The following is a 20,811-nucleotide window of genomic DNA, read 5'->3' as shown; positions in this document are numbered from 1 at the left end:
AGTGTTGGAAGTTCTGGCTAGGGCAATCAGGCAAGAGAAAGAAATCAAGGGTATCCAGTTAGGAAAAGAAGAAGTCAAATTGTCCCTGTTTGCAGATGACATGATTGTATATTTAGAAAACCCCGTTGTCTCAGCCCAAAATCTCCTTAAGCTGATAAGCAACTTCAGCAAAGTCTCAGGATACAAAATCAATGTGCAAAAATCACAAGCATTCTTATACACCACTAACAGACAGAGAGCCAAATCATGAATGAACTTCCATTCACAATTGCTTCAAAGAGAATAAAATACCTAGGAATCCAACTTACAAGGGATGTAAAGGACCTCTTCAAGGAGAACTACAAACCACTGCTCAGTGAAATAAAAGAGGACACTAACAAATGGAAGAACATACCATGCTCATGGATAGGAAGAATCAATATCGTGAAAATGGCCATACTGCCCAAGGTATTTATAGATTCAATGCCATCCCCATCAAGCTACCAATGAGTTTCTTCACAGAATTGGAAAAAACGGCTTTAAAGTTCATATGGAACCAAAAAAGAGCCCGCATTGCCAAGACAATCCTAAGTCAAAAGAACAAAGCTGGAGGCATCATGCTACCTGACTTCAAACTATACTACAAGGCTACAGTAACCAAAACAGCATGGTACTGGTACCAAAACAGAGATATAGACCAATGGAACAGAACAGAGTCCTCAGAAATAATACCACATATCTACAGCCATCTGATCTTTGACCAACCTGAGAGAAACAAGAAATGGGGAAAGGACTCCCTATTTAATAAATGGTGCTGGGAAAATTGGCTAGCCATAAGTAGAAAGCTGAAACTGGATCCTTTCCTTACTCCTTATACGAAAATTAATTCAAGATGGATTAGAGACTTAAATGTTAGACCTAATACCATAAAAACCCTAGAAGAAAACCTAGGTAGTACCATTCAGGACATAGGCATGGGCAAGGACTTCATGTCTAAAACAGCAAAAGCAACGGCAGCAAAAGCCAAAATTGACAAATGGGATCTAATTAAACTAAAGAGCTTCTGCACAGCAAAAGAAACTACCATCAGAGTGAACAGGCAACCTACAGAATGGGAGAAAATTTTTGCAATCTACTCATCTGACAAAGGGCTAATATCCAGAATCTACAAAGAACTCAAACAAATTTACAAGAAAAAAAACAAACAACCCCATCAAAAAGTGGGGAAAGGATATGAACAGACATTTCTCAAAAGAAGACATTCATACAGCCAACAGACACATGAAAAAATGCTCATCATCACTGGCCATCAGAGAAATGCAAATCAAAACCACAATGAGATACCATCTCACACCAGTTAGAATGGCAATCATTAAAAAGTCAGGAAACAACAGGTGCTGGAGAGGATGTGGAGAAATAGGAACACTTTTACACTGTTGGTGGGACTGTAAACTAGTTCAACCATTATGGAAAACAGTATGGCAACTCCTCAAGGAGCTAGAACTAGATGTACCATATGACCCAGCCATCCCACTACTGGGTATATACCCAAAGGATTATAAATCATGCTGCTATAAAGACACATGCACACGTATGTTTACTGCGGCACTATTCACAATAGCAAAGACTTGGAATCAACCCAAATGTCCATCTGTGACAGACTGGATTAAGAAAATGTGGCACATATACACCATGGAATATTATGCAGCCATAAAAAAGGATGAGTTTGCGTCCTTTGTAGGGACATGGATGCAGCTGGAAACCCACCATTCTTAGCAAACTATCACAAGAACAGAAAACCAAACACCGCATGTTCTCACTCATAGGTGGGAACTGAACAATGAGATCACTTGGACTCGGGAAGGGGAACATCACACATCGGGGCCTATCATGGGGGGGGAGGGATTGCATTGGGAGTTATACCTGATATAAATGACAAATTGATGGGTGCTGACGAGTTGATGGGTGCAGCACACCAACATGGCACAAGTATACATATGTAACAAACCTGCACGTTATGGACATGTACCCTAGAACTTAAAGTATAATAAAAAAAAAATCAAAAAAAAAAAAAAGGAAAAAAGGAAAAAAGGAAAAAAAAAAAGAAGAAGGGAGACCAAGATGGTTAAGGGGTCTAGAACAAACATCACATGAAATAGTTGGAGATATGGAAGTATTTAGCATGCAGATAAGAAGACAGAGAGGTTTGAGGAGAGAAGGAGAAGCCAAGGAATGATAACTGTCTGCAAATATTTCAGGAGTCATCATGTGGAAGAGGGAATAGCTTTTACAATGTCTTGTTACAAAGAATAGAGAACTGAGATAAAATGTAATAAAATCGATTTTAGATTCATATAAGTAATATTACATTCCCCATAACTGGATAGTCTACTGCACTGTTTTCTAATTATTTTATGGAGTGTTGAGGTTTGACAGAAGTGCCTCGATAGGAAGTAAAAGTCAGACTGGGCAGACAGGGATGACAAATAAATCTACATAGAATTTTCCTCTGACAGTAAGTTCCCAGTTGACACAAAGTTTACAAACCACTGAAATAGGAAGTTATGCAACGTGGGTCCTGGTCACCCTACTGCCGTGTTACTTTACCCAGAAACTATGGGATTATACTTTCTCTTTCCTCATAATTAACTAATTAGAAAGCCCCTGCTATTCTGTACTCAATTCTACTTCTTTCCATATCCTTTTTCACTGCCCAAGTTCAGACTATGAACACCACTGACCTAGATCATTACAATGACCTCCCAGTTGCTCTCCCTACAGTAGTTTTGTCTTACTAAAGGTTAGATCTAATAATATCTACCTTAAAACACTTTAAAGTCTAAATTTATCAATATTATCTACAAGACTTATATCCTCTTTCAATTTCCATGTCCCAGTCACTGTAAAATTCTTCCAATTCCCTGAGTGTGTCATGTTCTCTCTTGTCTATGGGCCTCTGCACTACCGTTCCTTCCACCTGAAAATCCATCCCCTTTTAACTTAGATAAACTCTACTTATTCTTCTGGTTTTAATTTAAATGATACAGAAATCTCTGATTATTCAGATTATAATAGGTTTTTGTTATATGCTCTCACAGTAATGTATACTACTTTTTGGTACACATAACAGGAACAATTCATTATGTATGTAATTATTTATTTAATGCCTGAGCAGAAAGCATGTCTTTTTAATTTGCCACTGCAACCCAGCATCCTCATATAAGGTACATTTTAGACACTTGGTATTTATTTGCTGAACACATAGTGCCTAATATGGACTCGAATACCAAAAACTGAGACGTAAACTCCAAAGAGCTTTGATAATGGAATGGTACCTGCTGTGGCATTTTCAAGGTGATTCCATTCTCTGTACTCACTGATGTCAGAGTGACAGATACTACCAGGAAAGGATGAGGAATGTAGCGTGACATGGAAACCTCCTGAAGAACTTGAATACCAGCAGTAGTATTTGGACTGTAAAAACAAAACAACAACAATGCTAACGAGATTTTCTTTCTTTTCCACTAGTAATGGTATTAGACTTCATGCTTATGGAAGACTCAGATGTCTTCTACCTATCATCTTCTCCCCATATATCCTTCGATCAGGAAGTTGGCAAGGTTGAGGGGAACCAGGGAACATACATGGGGATGAGAGAGAAAGAAAGGGAGTAACAAATAGGAGGGAAGACGAAAACTAGGGAAGAAGCTATAGGAATACAAATATTTAAGTGGAAAAAACTAGTTGATTGAGAAAGAATGACGGTTCAATCACTGAGGCTAGTGAGATGTCTTAATTTTTATCTTGCATTACTCCTCAATCACTGTGCTGTTTCAGTAAATACATACTTCTATTAACCTCTGAGAACAAAAAGAGAACTCAAGACGTGTGGTCTAAATATGTTGCAAGTAGACCAGATGCCAACACAAATATAAGGCAACATGCAGCAGCAACAACACTGATGATTTTTTTTCTGCCCCAGACTATAGCCATCTAGCTCAGTGGAAATATAAGTCAGTTTGCTAAGAACATGCTTCCTACAGTCTTAAAGTTATGGAACTCCTTCAAATTCCCACCAAGTATCGGGAGCACTAGGAGAGTCAGTAACCATTTATTTTCAAGGTCGTGAAAAAAATTTAGTATCTAAGGGTTTAACCTCATCCCAAACTAGATTTTTTTTTCAAATGACTCCAGGAAGATAAGCTAAAGAAGTTAGTGTAGGATATTTCTTTTTTCTTAGCTATTATATCAATATCACTAATTAAAACTTGCTTTTTTTACTTCTAACAAAAACGAGATTGAATATAAAAGTGGAATAACTGTTTTGAGAAAATAAAAACTACAAAAGGAAAACGTGATAAATAGGAGCAAAAAGTGACTTCTCATATGCCAGATACTTACCCATCAGATTTTCTTTCAATACTGTAAAGGCATATTGAACAGTCTGCTCTAAATACTATTACCATGTCCTGGAAGACACTAAGCAGTAATGTTTCTGCTTGTGCTTTGGTGACATGAGCAAAGGCATTGTCCAGATTTGATGTTCGCAAGTATACTCTAAGCTGAAGAAAACAAAAATAAAGAAAATTATAAAAACAAGATAACTACTAGGGATGACCAAATACTTTAAACATGCTGTTTTTATCTTCTGACTTTTTTTTTTTTTTTAGTAACAAGAGTTAAAAGATCTAAGCTTTAACAATAAATGGATTATGCTTATATATTTTTGCAGACTAGGCTCATTCTATGAATAAGCAAAGAATGAAGTGATCAAAACTGAATGTACTATTATAAAATATTCCTGTTAGACCTGCTTTATTTATTTATTTATTTATTTATTATTTAAAGGCGGGGTCTCACTCTGTTGCCCAGGCTGGAATGCAGTGGCATGATCTCAGCTCACTGCACCTTCCGCCTTCTGGGTTCAAGCAATTCTGCCACCTCAGCCTCCCAAGTAGCTGGGATTACAGGGGTGTGCCACCACGCCCGGCTAATTTTTGCATTTTCAGTAGAGACGGGGTTTCACAATGTTGGCCAGGCTGGTCTTGAACTCCTGACCTCAGGTGATCCACCCTCCTCAGCCTCCCAAAGTGCTTGGATTACAGGCGTGAGCCACTGCACCTGGTCTAGACCTGCAGATTTAGACCTGATACATCATGAGACCAGCAGTTTCTCGAAACAAACAAAAAACCAGATACAGTAGTCTCCCTTATCCAATAGGTTTTGCTCGCCACAGTTTCAGTTATCTACAGTCAACCATGGTCTGAAAATAGGTGAGTACAGTATACTAAGATATTCTGAGAGACCACATTCATATAACTTTTATTACAATATACTGTCATAATTGTTTTATTATTAGTCATTATTAATCTCTTACAAATTAAACTTTATCATAGGTATGTATGTATGGGAAAAAAAGGTAGTGCTATATAGGGTTCAGTACTATTAACAGTTTCAGGCATCCAGTGATGGTCTTGGAATGTATCCCCCATAGTTAAGGAGGGGTTACTGTAAATCAGTAACTAAATAAATCTATCTCTGAGGACAGCTGTTCTTATATCATGAAATTTTTTGCTTTTAACTCTTTATTTTCAAACTCCATAGAGAATGTCTGACAGCTAAAATCTTTAGAAAAGGTTATCTTAGAAGTCTCAGTTGTCACTTAAAAATTTTTTAAAGTAGTAACCTGAAAAGAAAATCCCACTAGCTAAAAGAAGCTACATTTTTTATTAAAAGATAAAATGTTTTGTTCAGTTTTCAATAGACTATTTTCTATATAAAATTAAATCATGCTTAATAGCTTTAAAATATAAAAATCTGTTATTTCTGAGAGAAAAAAACGTACCTCTTCTTGACGGTCATTTATGTTATAACATGCAAGGACCATAAAATCATTCCACCAGGCTAAGCCACCTGTCACGATCATATTTTGCTCCTTAAAATAAAAAATTTTTTAAAAATTTACCTTATGCTACCAGAAATTGTAACAAAGTAATATATTTATAAAAATTCTTACCCAAAGCTTAAATTATTATTTTTTGAGACAGTCTCACTCTGTCACCCATGCTGGTGTGCACTGGCTCAATCTCAGCTCCCTGCAACCTCTGCCTCCTGGGTTCAAGCAATTCTCATGTCTCAGCCGCATCCCAAGTAGCTGGGATTACAAGCATGCACCAACACACCTAGCTAATTTTTGTATATTTTGTAAGGACGGGGTTTCACCATGTTGGCCAGGCTGGTCTTGGACTCCTGGCCTCAAGTGATCTGCCCGCTTCAGCCTCCCAAAGTGCTGGGATTACAGGCGTGAGCCACCGCGCCCAGCCAAAGATCAAATTATTCTGTTCTACTCTCCCTCTCCAGTGATAACTCTAGAGCCTTTATTAATAATGATCCATATCCTGTTTATAAAAATAAATATTTCTTTAAGAAGGCAAATATACCATTAAAAATAAGTGGGTGCTATATAGCATCATCATTCCAACACCCAGTAGGGCTTGGTATAAATTCTGGCTTAATCACTTATCAGATGAGTAATTGAATCCTAGTTTTGTGTATGTGTGTGTGTGTGTGTGTGTGTGTTTACACTGAAAGATGAGTAACAGTAGTGCCTTCATTGGGTTGCTATGCAGATGAGTAAGGTAACATATATGAAAGTGCCTTAAAATGCCTGACACACAATAGGCACTTAAGTATTGATTTCCTTCTCTTCCAACTGCATGCATGTATGTACATACGTATACACATACACACACACACACACACATACGCTCACTATCCCATATGCATCACACACAGAACAGGCAGGGAATGATCTCAAATTCTGTGGAAATCTATTCTGATCACATTAGATAAACTCAAGCTGGAATGTAAGAATAAATCCTTAGGCTAAAGAATTATAGTTACCGATCTTAACAAGAATTAAAAATAAACCAACTATTTCAACACAAGATCCTTTATAAAATAGCAAGTATTTTATCAAAATCAAATCTTAGACATTATTCAATATCACTTTTTAGTATCTGATTTTCCTTATTTTTAATAAGTAACCAGAATTACTTAGTGATAAACTTTATAGCTATTTCATATTGTAGTTCTCTTACACTTTGGGAAATAGGTTTTTAATCTCAAAAAAGACTAACCTGGGTAATGTTTCCAAAAAGTTTCCATTTTTTGGTGAGTAAAGAGTAATGTGCAAAACCAAACTTGCCAACCACAGCAATATTCTGTCCAAGCTTATCAATAGCTGAAAACTGTTTGAAAAAAAAAAAATAAGAACTTTTCCTTGTAAACCTATATACTTTATTAGGCATAAAGAGCTTAGTATTGTGTCAGGCAAATAGACTATTAATAAATGTTTGCTAATTAAATATTTTAAAATCCAAATATTCAGTTATAGCTGACAAAATTATAGATGTTAATATACTAGCAATGTTACAATAGATCAAGTGTTTTATTTTTCTCAATACACCCACTGAAGGGCTCTTCCCAGAATGCCTCTTGCAGCAAATGCTAGCCAACAAAAGTTAACACCAACAAAGTAACAACTCACCCGTATAGGCCAATTGCTCTCTAGATAGGTGCTGGAAATCTATAGAAAATAACACATCAGTTTGGTAAAACATATGAAATATATTTAAACTTAAAGCATTAAGTTATCACAATATAAGATTCATCTTCCTGAACAATGTTTAAGGTGCCCCCCCCAGTTGGTAGCAGAGCACTTGGAATTCACCATTTGTATATGAATCAGTGTTTTACATCTTATGTTTGTTATTTCATGTTTCTAGGCACCAGACTTTCCTCTCCCTGCCCCTTACCCTTTACGATGTTTCTGTTTGTTTTAAATATTGAATTCAATACGGACTGACAAGAGATTTTCAGAGAAGGCACTCATGAGGGCAGCTATGAATTGTGCAGATGAACAGTTTGGGTTTGCTGATATAAACTATTCCAAAACAACCTAATCTAATACAATTACAGCCTCAGAAAAAGTTCTGGTTTTTAATGGAAATATTTTTATTACTTTTACACTTTTCTGATTAAAAAAGCAATGCTCAGGCCAGGTGGGGCTGCTCACGCTGTAATCCCAGCACTTTGGGAGGCCGAGGCAGGTGGATCACCTGAGGTCAGGAGTTTGTGACCAGCCTGACCAACATGGCAAAATCCCACCTCTACTAAAAATACAAAACTAACTGTACATGGTGGCGCATGCCTGTAATCCCAACCACATGGGAGACTAAGGCAGGAGAATCGCTTGAACTAGGGAGGCAGGGGTTGCAGTCAGTGAGCCAAGATCACGCCACTGCACTTCAGCCTGGGCAACAAAAGTGAAACTGTCTCAAAAAAAAAAAAAGCTTATAAAATTATACAATATAAAAATTGACAAAATGAAGAAGTTCTCTGTTGTTTAGGGACAACCACTGGTAGCTTTTATTCTATCTTTAAACATATATATATATACATGAAAGAGTGTATGTAAGCTATTATTTTTCTATTGGGGAATTTGACTTATCTACAAGAACTTTTAATATATTACAAATATTAACTCTATCTGCAAGAAAAGGGGTTAATTTTTCCACGTTGTTTGTCTTACACTTTGAACATGGTGTCTTTGTATCATCCGAAAAACACCTTTCAATTTAAATAATTGATACGGGATATCAATGTACATTAAGTAAATTTTTGTTTTAATGAGACTGATCTCTCTAGCCTGCTGATTGGTTTTCATGAGCACATGCTGGAGCAGGGCGAGAATTAACAGAACCGAACAAAAAAAGAGTCTTCTGTTCTTGGAGTAAGAAAAGCTTCAATTTGTTCAAATTTATTTTCATTTTACTCTAAGAAGAGTTGTCACATATTTAAAAACTAAATGCCAAATTAAAAAGCGAAGTCAACTGCAATCAAACCCAGTAAGATTGTTTGTGTAATGTGAAGACAGAATAAAAATTAAGTAAAAGCAATATGCTCTACACATCTGTATTAACCTTGAAAAAATTTGATAGAACTATTTGTTACACTTCACTTAATCAAGTGCTTTACTTACTACTTATTATTTGTTATACTTTACTTATTAAGTTGACTTGAGTCAACTTAAAATCCAACTAAATCAGTAGCTTAATAAATTAATAAAATTCACCATGGGCCAGGTGCAGTGGCTCACGCCTGTAATATCAGCACTTTAGGAGGCCGAGGCGGGCAGATTGCCTGAGGTCAGGAGTTTTGAGACCAGCCCGGCCAGCATGGTGAAACCCTGTCTCTACTAAAAATACAAAAATTAGCCGGGCATGATGGCAGGTGCCTGTAATCCCAGCTACTCGGGAAGCTGAGGTAGGAGAATCACTTGAACCTGGGAGGCGGAGGTTGCAGTGAGCCGAGATTGCGCAATTGCACTCCAGCCTGGGCAACAAAGTGAGACTCTGTCTCCCCGCACCCCCCCACCCCCAAAAAAATCACTATGATGGGTAAAATTAGTTCCAAATAATGGTACACTTAAGGTAATGATTGGGTGGTGAAATAAAAGTTGAAAGCATTTTCAACTTTTTTCAGCAGTCACTCACAGCAGGAGGATGTACCTGAGTATAACTGTGCCAATCACCCATGGCACTAAAAGGAATCCTCACCTCCCTCAAACCTTGGTATTTCATGAGTACTTATGAAATGTGTGGTTGGGTAATGGAGGAGCTGGGATCTTACTGCAAAGTGGATTCTAACACAAAGAGTTTCTAATAACCAAAGTTAAATCTTATCAAATGATCACACTATGATCAGTATCTATAAGAGAAAACAATTTATTCTGTAAAAATCTATGAAGTGCCACAAATGATTTATTTTAAAAACTTAAGGTGTTAAGTTTAGAACGAAGCTTTATTTTTCATGCAGTTTTCTGTCTAAAGATACTATGTATTTTCTCCAGTAGGTCAACTTTATTGATCTATGTGTCATCTGAACTCTGAGCTCTACCTCTAATATTGAGAACAGGAGATGGCAGAAGTAAGGAAGAGGCAGCTAATCAGTGAGGAAAAAAAACAGGTCATGAAAGCACACTCAGGGCACTAAAGTCATGCCACATCATTGGAAAACTGAGTGCTAAGGTACAGAAACTCTACCCTTATCTTAGAATGTTTCAGTTTCTCTTAAAGAAACTGAATCCGCCCTTATTTGTTACTATGATTTCTAAATTTTAAAGTAACTGCTAAAACTCTGTCTCCTGCCTAGATTAGTTTTGTCTATAACTAGTGAGACTGTGGGAGCCATCCTCCTAGAGGATTTGTTCTGTGCCAAATACCTGGTACACTTGATACATACTGTAGGAAGACAGCAAATAATTTATGAATGAAATAGCCTTTAAATATTCTCTGTTGGAAATCCCTAACTTAGTGCCTGATACCGTGTATGTAGGTGCTTATTCCCACATTCTGTAAAGCTTATTCTTTCTAAATAGCTAAGCTAACCATCAAACCAACACCCTCAGAACACTGGATAATAGATTTATGTATCTTTCCGAAGTAAATGTTTATATCATACAAAATACTGACCATTAAAATAAATGGCAGACTTAGAAGGAACATGGCCTAAAACTAGAAGGTTTGTTTTGTAAAATTTCGATAGTTTGTGCCCCATATGTCAACAAATGACTTTCAAGTTTTAAAATTTCTAAGTAAGAAAAAACTTTTTAAAAAGCACCTTGGCTGGTGCTTGCTAGTGCTTGCTTTGGCTGGGTGCGGTGACTCATGCCTGTAATCCCAGCACTTTGAGAGGCCAAGGCAGGTGGATCACGAGGTCAGGAGTTCGAGACCAGCCTGGCCAACATGGTGAAACCCCGTCTCTACTAAAAATGTAAAAATTAGCTGGGCGTGGTGGCAGGTGCCTGTAATCCCAGCTACTCGGGAGGCTGAGACAGCAGAATCGCTTGAACCCTGGAGGCAGAGGTTGCAGTGAGCTAAGATTGCGCCACTGCACTCCAGCCTGGGCAACAAAGAACAAACTCGATCTCAAAAAAAAAGCACCGCCTTTACTGCCAGCTACCAATCCTGCTTCTGACAAGTGTGTATTTGTTTTAGTTAAAGAAAAATGCTAAGTAACATAGAATTTTCCAGTCTGGAAGCTAAGGAGTATAAGGTAGCAGGTTTAAACAAACAAACAAAAAACTAGTATTCTAAATGAGAAACAGAACAGGCAGCAGAATTAGTTGGAGTTCATCTAAGCTACACAAGAAGCATACAAAGAATAAATCATGCAAACAAAATCAACTTTGACAGAGGATGTGGTCACTTATCTTAGAAAAAAGGATAATATTGTAGGGTAAATTAAACCAGGCAACTATGTTTCTTCAGGGAGTCATGATAAATGGCTAAAAAGCCTAGAACGTAAAGGTTTAGCATTAGACAGACACTGTATACTGCCCTATACACCACCATCATAACTGCACTGAATCACGTAGCTGGAGTGCCAGCAAAATATAGGGCAACTCCAGTACAAACTGCCAAACAGGCAAATTCTAAGTTTTAGCTCAAGGTCAGTAGTGTATTATGTGATTTAATACTCAGCACCTCGGTTTTAAAATATATTAGATTGTTACTTTAACATAGAGTCATGATAAAGATAAGTCTGCCACTACTCTGCTGGGTGAACTGGACAAGTCATATAACTTCCCTGATCCTCAGTTACCACATGTATCAAATCCAGTTGGACTTTATGATCTCTAAGGTCCTTCCAGCTTGAAAAATTCTATGAGCTCATTATAATTGTTTCGACAGTACAAAACAATTAATGTGGCATTATTTACGTTATGTTTAAGGAAACTGATAAACTAGGTAAACTCAAGTTTTAAAAGTTCATCTGTCTAAATATCTTTAGCTATCAAAAGAAAAGAATAACAGTAGAATCTTGCTGGTACCCAAAGTCCTAAAATCAGTGTTAAAATGTTTCTCTTATATGGGATACTTCATAGATGCTTAAGAATCACAGAATCACTTGAGTTTTTGAGCTGGAAGGAAATTCAATTTTTGTTATTGCCTGATCGATTTTTTAGTTCCAGACCTACCTTCTTTGATCCTCTGCTCTACTTGGCTCTCTGGTAACACAGACCTGGCTAGGCAGAACTGGCATTGATGCTAGGTCAGTGTAGAATGAATAGTTCAAAGTATGGGGAAATGAAAATAGCAGAGAAATGGCTATAGGAGAGAAGGGAGCAGTGGAAAATTTTAGTCAAGGAAGTAGCTAATGCAGTTTTATTTAAAAATTGTTACTAATTATAAAATGGTATGTACATTGTTTGATTCTATGAATTTATTAATGTAAGTTAAGTACATTTTCTTTTAGTGTATACCACATGTCAATGTAGGAGATAATCCTTCAACCTTTCACATGACCGTTTTTTTGTCCCTCATTATCTTCACTCAGTCAACTGAAAATAACATGGGAGCTGAAGTAGGCTAGTAGGGTAAACATACAGAGTCAAAGTAAGGCAAAGAATTATGGAAATAGAAACTGACTGAAAGAAACTAAGAGTGGGCTCTGATGTACCTAAAATATTTTGCTATCAAAAGGGGAAAGAAAATACTGAAGACACTGAAATTATGTATGCAAGTTTCTTTTAAGAAACTTCAACTTACTGGTTTCCCCAAAATAATTTTACTTGGTATCAAAATTCAGAATTGATTTCTATGTTAAATGTCAGTTTATCAGAATTACTGGAAGACACTGTTAACAGTGATATCAGAATGAATAAATAATTTGGAATGAGATTAGCTAATAAAATTATTAACAATAAAGCTCTCTACTGATCACAAGTCTGCAATTAGGGTCCAAAGTCACGTGATTAACCTCAACATGGCCCCATTAGGACTGTAAGGTCAGCCGCACAGAGTACTAGTTGATGTTCCACTTTCCGTGAGATTATTACACTTTGTTTTGCCTGTGCAAATCCGTAGAGCTAAATTTATACAAAAAAGAGGCTGAAAGTAAAATAAATAGTTCTCAATGAGAAGGCAAAACAAACTTCTAGTTCTTGACATTATTAATGGACTTGAAGCAGGTGGGGATACACTCTACGCCAAATGGAAAGAAAGGAGGGAGAAGACAAGAGGACAAGAACACAGAAAAGCAGAAGAGGGACATGACAAAATGGTTAAAAGGATTCTCAGTTGCCTGAAGTTAAAAGATGAAATATTTAATAATCTGTTCCAGGTGATATCCTACCAAAGAATAAGTCTCTTGTAATCAGTAATTAAAGATTTACCTGTACAACATGCCAATGCCGATGTCCAAGTAAAGTGCTTAATCCCTGAGACTCTAAACCTCCATCTGCAAATGGGCTCTTTTCTCGACTGGGCTTATGTTCAGAGTGTGTTGAAGAACTCCTAGGATTCTGGGTTTGTGAAGCCTCTCCACAGTTCAAGTACAAGCGGTCCTCGCCCTGAAGCAACACCTGCTCTTGGTTACTCTAAATGAGGGAAAGAGGAACAAAAGGGCAAAGGAAGAAAGCAAATAAAAACAACTCAATATTACGTAGGAGAAAACTAAAACTAAATCGATTTAGTTTTTATTATAGGAAATGTACATATATCTCGATGTTGATTTTCTTCAGAGAGGACAAAGACTACACAATAATCTCATGCACTGTTATAACTAGAAAGAATAGTGATCTTAGTGACTGAGTTTTCAACTAGAAAGTCAGTGTTCTCAAAGGTGAGTAGACTCATTAACTATTCAAATCAGACAAAGCAGCACCTACCCTCATTGCCTTTCCATTTTAGTCCAAATGCTGGTTTGACATAAAACTCAAGGGTGCTTTTAAATTACTATTTGGGATGGGGAAGGGGAGGGAGAAATGTTCTCTCCTTTTCTGGGGATCCTTAATCTTCAAGTGGAATAATGGATCTGAGATTCAGGCTATTTTCACATTCTTTCTGGATGTATTGTAAATTTTAATTAGAAATGTGTTGTACCAAATATCCATTAAAAAGCCATTGATGGTAGGTATTAAGATATGCATTTCTAACACGTAACAGACACCATTACTGTATATTAGCAATATATAATATTATTAGTATACACTATTTCAGATAGAAATACAAGAGGCAGTGTTTGGGGCGGTGTTTCTAAAAGTAAGTTCTCAGACATACTTTCTTCAAGCTGTTTCTTAAAAAGTCACAGTTAAATAAGCATGGGGAACACTGTTTTTTATATACCACCTCCTGGATTTTCATGATGCACATTAGCATATTTAAGACTCTGGAGTCCTAAAATAAATAAATCTCTACAATTTTGTTTTACCTTTATTTGACACTTATCTGGAAACAAAACTTTTAAAAAATCCTGTGGAATTGCTACTAATATCTCTCATAAGTAGTGCCTGGAGGAACACACTTTGGGAAATGCTATTCAGATAAAGACTAAATTACTCAAATTATTTAAATAAATATATAAACACTGCTTTCTGTCAAATTGCTTATGATCCTTTTGAAAAAATAAGACCAAAGAAACACAACCCATTGAGAAATAAAATTTTGGTATAAATTTAATATAAATTAAAAAGAAACACAAGAATCATAGAAAAGAAGATAATATGCCAATTTTAGAAGTATACACCATACATATGTCATAAAGAAGGGTCTGAACTTCTAACATAAAAGACACTAAAAAATCAGAGTTTTAAATATACTTACCATACAAGGGTTTACAGTGAGTACACTCTTAATAAACTGAAATAACAGGATGCTGGGCTGTTTAACTACACTCCTGAGGTCAGACTCAATTTCAGTGTTTTGAGAACCAAATCCGCTGATTACCCATAGGTGATAGCCTTCTGCACCCCAGCTCTTAGAGAGAAGAGGGAGAAAAAAAGTCAGAGCAATAAGGCTTTTGTATCCCTTTCTAGTTTCAATTATTCAAATTCTGAAATAGCCAATGATACCATTATTAATGACTTCTGAAGGCTGGAGAAACTGTGATAACACAGATAAGAATCACATCTTCAGTTCCCTGTTAACTAACTCCAGAGGAAACCACCATCACTGCTCTCTATCTACAGAAGTGGAAACATTACCTATCATTCTTAATGCCAGTTTCAGGGTCTTAATCCTAAAAATACCTACTGTGCTCTGTAACTTCTCCATTGCTTTAATTTAGCTGCCTCTCAAATACAAAGAAATTCCTTACAGAAAACACCCCAGGTTACCTAGTAGAAGCCTGGCAAAGATGCCCCTACAACAGATGCAGTTTTGTATGGAGCAAAAAACATTGGATTGGAAGCTGTGACACTAGAATTTTCATTATAGCTTGGCTTTTTGTATATATTACCTTGGCCAAGCTGTCTGGTTTCTCAGGATATAAGTTTCTTCCTCTGTAAAATGAGAACTTTCAAATAAATTCCTCCAGAACCATTCAGTTCTAATATTCTGTAACTAGACTCCATGAGAGTATTTTTAAAGATTAGTGATTCTCAATCTTCAAGCCAAGAAAATGGTAAAGGGGCAGGGGTAGCCATGAATTGTTGCAAAATTTCAAAAGTTTAATAGAACGTTTATGTTTTCCTATGATAAAGCTGCATAAGTTTTAACTAAAATGCTTAGACTCTTAGTTTGTGGCTGAAATATCAACTTAGTGAGACAGACAACACTGGTTGTTGCATGCCATTCAGAAGGCTGACTGGCATTTATAAAAATGTGTGGCTAAAAACTTATTTTAAACTATGGTGGTGGGCAAAGACATCAGAAGGGGTCCTCGGTGGTGAAAGGTTGGGAACCACTATTTTAGGCAACCATGGTGGTTTTAATTCTACAAGAAACTCAAGATCAGAAAAATGTCTTCCTCTGTGGAGCAAGAGAGAAGGGAAGCGACAAGCCTCATAGTCACTAATTTAAAAAGGATGGTACGCAGAGGGGCTACAGCAAGAAAAACTTGTTATGTAAAGACAGGGGTTGTATCTGTTTTCTACAGAAACTCTAGGTAAAAAATAAAAATACAAGTTCAGCCTCACTAATCCAAAAATCTGAAATGCTCCAATAGCTGAAACTTTTTGAGGGCTGATATGACACCACAGTAAAAAATTCCACACCTGACTTCATGTGATGAGCTACAGTCAAAATTTTGTTTTATGCACAAAATTAAAAATTACATTACCTTCACTCTATGTGCATAAGGTATATATAAAACATAAGTAAATTCTGTGTTCAGACTTGAGTCCCATCCCCAAAATGTATCTGCAAATATTCCAAAATCCAAAAAGTTCCAAAATTTGAAACACTTCTGGTTCCAAGCACTTTGGTTAACGGATATTCAACTTGTATTCTTTACAACAGTGACTACAACTCTCTTTACATACATCTATGTAAAGTTTTAAAAATATGCTCAATGCACTATATACATATATATAGATATATAGATATAGATCTCCTCAAGTAATGCACAAGTGCATATCCCTCCAGGAAAAAGGCCCAATGAGCATTTCACCTCATGTTAAAAGCAAGCAGGCCATGAGAAGACACATACAAAAAAGGCCTCATCTGAACAGTCATTATCATCATAGAGATGACAGGGGTTTGCTGGCCACATCTAAACAAAACACAAATACTGAAAACCAGGCAGCCTTCCAATTAAAAAAAGAGACAACTTTCATCAAGCAAGAACTGTATAAAGAAGAGTCTGCTGAGACCAAAATAGTTTTGCAATTTTGTCAGATCAACATAAGTGAAAAAAAGGCCAGCCTGGGCAACATGGCAAGACTCCATCTCTACTAAAAATCAAAAAAATTAACCAGGTGTGGATAGTGGCGTGCCTGTAGTCTCAGCTACTTGGAAGCTTGAGGCAGGAGGATCGCTTAGAGAGGCTGCAGTGAGCTATGATCTGCTACTGCTCTCCAGCCTGGGTGACAGCACAAGACCCTGTCTCAAAAAATTAAATAAATAAAAATGACCGAAAAAAGGGAAGAAAAATCCAAGTTTTTTTTAATACCATGCCAATTTTTTATAGAAAGTACTTACCATAGAGTTGATCTTAAGGGGATCTTTTTTGGTGCCATCAGACCTATAACTGAAACAGAACAGAAACCAAATATAATACAGCCTTCCAATTATACATAATGCACATAAAATTTAGTGTGTTTTTTTAAAAAAATCAAACGGAGTTTGCTCCTTCAAAATAGAAATACATAATAATGCATGAAATACAAAACTGTGGGTTAATACACCTAGTTGTATGAATCTCTCAGCCACATTTTCCGAGGTCCAAGTGACTTCTTGCCAGAGTCATGCAGCTTTTAAAGGTGTGGTCATTTCATCAGAACTGAACCTCATGTCTGATTCTGCTTTGTGTCTAACATGCTGTCATATATACAATAGGGGTTCAAAAAATAAACACATTTTTATGGAATGAGATGTAATTTTTTAAAAAAGTGAGTGTTCAGAGAATCAATATATTCTGAACAGATTATGAACTTTGCAAACTGTTTTAAGATAAGAGTCAAGGCAAAAAGGGAAGTTCTGACACAAGGTTTTGGTATGCATGCATTGTGAGAAATAATGGAGTTATTTTATCTAAAAATTGTCTTTCTTGACTTACGCAAAATCTCCTCCAAGTGTACAAATCAGCTGTGCTCCAAACACACTCCATAAAGAAAGGCCTCCATATTCCCAGGTCACTATTACAACACTATTGTCAGGAGACCATCTCATCAATTTAACAGCTCCTGTTTTATTCCAAATGTCTGTTAGGAAATAGTGAGAAGAGTTAAAAATAAATAGTTGCTTCAGAAATACTTTTTTTTCTCTATATATAGTCTATATTTTCAAATCTAAATGAGCAGAAAGGCAAGACTGCTTCAAAAAATAAATCCTGCTCATTTAGGACTACTTAAAATTAGTAAGGCCATTAGTTTTGTCCTGATCTAAGCAGAACAAACTCAGTGCACAGGTGATTTGTAAGAAGTGAAAGCTGTTTCTAGCCACTATTAGCTTGATTAACTTACAACTGTGTAATCTTAAAAGTCTTTGGCTTTGTATAAATCAATTTCTGTAAATCAGGGATAAGGTTACAGTAAAAGCTGTCTTTAGGAAAAAACATATGCAGACCTTAAAAAAGGCTACACAGTAAGGATGATTAAAAAAAAATACGGAGCAAATTTCTATTTTTGGAAGTACAGCAAATGACACCCTGAATGATTTCCACACTGAAAAAACTAAGATGTTGAACAGAATACTTAAATCCTCAAAACAACCAAAAATACTGAGACAAAGTGCTTGTTCCCTGAATTTTTCTGCCAAACCCTGGAGACCCTGACTTCTACCTCTGATGACTCATAGCATATTAGGAACAGGAGATAAAGCTCACAGCTTGCCTAAGGCAGGTAATCTTACAGAAGATACCCATGTAAAGCTGGGACTACGATGGACTATATCCGTGGTATAAGAGAGAATGAGAAAAAAGCCTCTGCCATATAGGTAAAGAATTAGCAAGGAACACTTTCATGTTTCATCAGTGGAACTCAATGGAAAATAACACTCTCTTGATCATCTGAAGCCACAAACCCTCACTATGATTTGTAATTTGTACAATGTAATGTGGTTCACACAGAGAATACAATGCAAAGGGTTAGAGACTGAAGTAGTGCTCCCAAGTGACCAGCAGAAGCAAAGACATTTAAATCCTCTCTGGAAAAACTCAAATGTTATCCAGTTCTCAAAGTGTTACACACACACACACACAAAAAAAAAACGCGAAAGAAACGCTTCAAGGAAAACAATCAGCTCTCAGTCAAAAATCCTAAAATACATACACAAATGAGCAAGAACCCAAAGGATCAAGACATGGCAGAAACAGACTCAGAAAGGCTTCAGATTTCGGGATTAACAGACACAATATAAAATAACTGCTTTTCATAGCCAATGAAATAAAGGAGACGACTCAAGGAGCAGGATGCATACAGATTGGAAAAAGAGCTAAATAAGCCTTTAAATAATAAAAAATACAATAACAAATTAAAAACTTGATGGACAGATCAAACAATATATTAGGCATAACTAGAGAGGATCAGCAAACCCAGATGGAGAAAAAATTTCTAGAATGCAATCTAGAGAAACAAAATTTAAAAAATTTTAAAGTTAGGTTAAGAAACATATCATAAGAAAAGTATAACATATATCTGAGTTCCAGAAAAAGAGATTAGGAGAGAGGCAATATTTAGAAAGATTGGTTGAGAATTTTCCAGAAATAGTTCAAAGACATAAATCTTCATCCAGCAAGCCTGAGTCTCAAGCAGGATTTGAAAAACAAACAAACTTCTTCACCTTCCACATCACAGTGAAAAGGCAGAAAGGAGAAGACAACTTGACAGATGACCTCCCAATAGCTGCGATGGAAATCTAATGACACTAGAGCAAATTCTTCAATGTATAAAAAGAAAATAACTGCCAAAACAGTTGCCAAAAAGAAAAAAACTATCCAAAACAGCAAAGCCAATCCAAAACAGCATACCAAGTTAAACTATAATTAAATCACATGGGGCAAAATAAGTACATTTCAGACTCCGCCAAAGTAGAGTTTACCTTCAAAAAACTTCATTAAAAGAAATTCCAAAGGATGTATGAGAGGTTTTCCAGGCAAAAAATGGTCTCAAGAAGAAGGTATGAGTTGGTAAAAGATATGGTGGGCAAAAATACTGGTATTAGTGGGTAACACTAAGTCAACATGAATAGTTAAATATCCTAATTGTGATGGTTAACACTGAGTGTCAACTTGACTGAAGGATACAAAGTATCAATCCTGGGTGTGTCTGTGCCAAAGGAGATTAACATTTGAGTCAGTGGGCTGGGAAAGGCGGACCCACCCTCAATCGGGGTGGGCACAATCTAATCAGCTGCCAGTGCGGCGAGAATATAAGCAGGCAGAAAAATGTGAAAATACAGACTGGCCTAGCCCCCCACAGTCTACATATTTCTCATGTGTTGGATGCTTCCTGCCCTCAAACATCAGACTCCAAGTTCTTCAGTTCTGGAACTCGGACTGGCTCTCCTTGCTCCTCAGCCTGCAGATGGACTACTGTGGTACCTTGTGATCATGTCAGTTAATACTTAATAAACTCCCCTTTATAAATATGTATGTATCTATTCTATTAGTTCTGTCCCTCTAGAGAACCCTTACTAATACAGATATTGGTACCAGGAGTGGTTCTAGAGGAACAGAATATTAAGGATTGAGTTCCTTCATTGGTTTTGGGGTTTCTGGAATTGGCTGCCTACTATCATTAGACCCCAAAATGCTAACGACTCTATTTGTAATAGTATGGAGAACACTGACAGTCCTTGACGTGAACTGTTTATAGAGAATTATGCAAAATAAATGCATTTGGCACTTCTGATTCATTGCTTGTGAGAGTCAAGGAGTTTAATGACTCTATACATAACACCTTTGACCATATGTGAAGAACCAAGGAACACAATGAAGCTAGTTGGTTGCTCCTAAGTTCAGTGAACAAAGTGATGCAAGAAAATGAACTCAGGGATTCTATCTCCCAGAAGCAGACACTGAGCCTCAAATCTGCTAAGACTGCCCTGAGAGAGAGTTCTATCTCCTATGGAGAAAGAGCTAAAATTGTGGAAACACAGAGACAAGCTCTTATCATTTGAGTGGCTGACCTGCAACGAAAGGTGCATACACCTGCATCACCAGGTGTCTACTGTTAAAATGAGGGCACTGACTGGAAAAAAATGGGGACTCTGCAACTTGGAAAACGGATGTGTGGGAGGACCCTGATGAAGCGACATTCACTGAGTTTGTAAACTCTGGTGAACCTTTTTTTGCCAGAAGAAACAGCTTTCCCCATCCCCAATAGTT

The 20,811-nt window shown here is 36.7% G+C and overlaps 1 protein-coding gene across 4 annotated transcripts in view; it reads right to left on the bottom strand.

Moving 5' to 3' along the window:
- Positions 1-20,811, bottom strand: part of RIC1 (RIC1 homolog, RAB6A GEF complex partner 1) — a 167,890-nt gene that overhangs the window by 26,545 nt on the left and 120,534 nt on the right. For all 4 annotated transcript variants that reach the window (XM_033237263.1, XM_033237261.1, XM_033237265.1 and 1 more), the window contains 9 exons: positions 17,542-17,686; positions 16,965-17,013; positions 14,649-14,801; positions 13,220-13,423; positions 7,529-7,567; positions 7,119-7,229; positions 5,825-5,914; positions 4,381-4,541; positions 3,315-3,453 (listed from right to left, as the gene is read on the bottom strand). In XM_033237263.1, coding sequence (XP_033093154.1) covers positions 3,315-3,453; positions 4,381-4,541; positions 5,825-5,914; positions 7,119-7,229; positions 7,529-7,567; positions 13,220-13,423; positions 14,649-14,801; positions 16,965-17,013; positions 17,542-17,686 — 1,091 coding nt within the window. The remainder of the gene's footprint in view (positions 1-3,314; positions 3,454-4,380; positions 4,542-5,824; positions 5,915-7,118; positions 7,230-7,528; positions 7,568-13,219; positions 13,424-14,648; positions 14,802-16,964; positions 17,014-17,541; positions 17,687-20,811) is intronic.

This window comes from Trachypithecus francoisi, unplaced genomic scaffold (assembly GCF_009764315.1).
Source record: "Trachypithecus francoisi isolate TF-2019V2 unplaced genomic scaffold, Tfra_2.0 Lachesis_group16, whole genome shotgun sequence".
Taxonomy (NCBI): Eukaryota; Metazoa; Chordata; class Mammalia; order Primates; family Cercopithecidae; genus Trachypithecus; species Trachypithecus francoisi.
The sequence above is the reverse complement of the archived record's forward strand: the minus strand, read 5'-3'. Positions and strand labels throughout refer to the sequence as shown.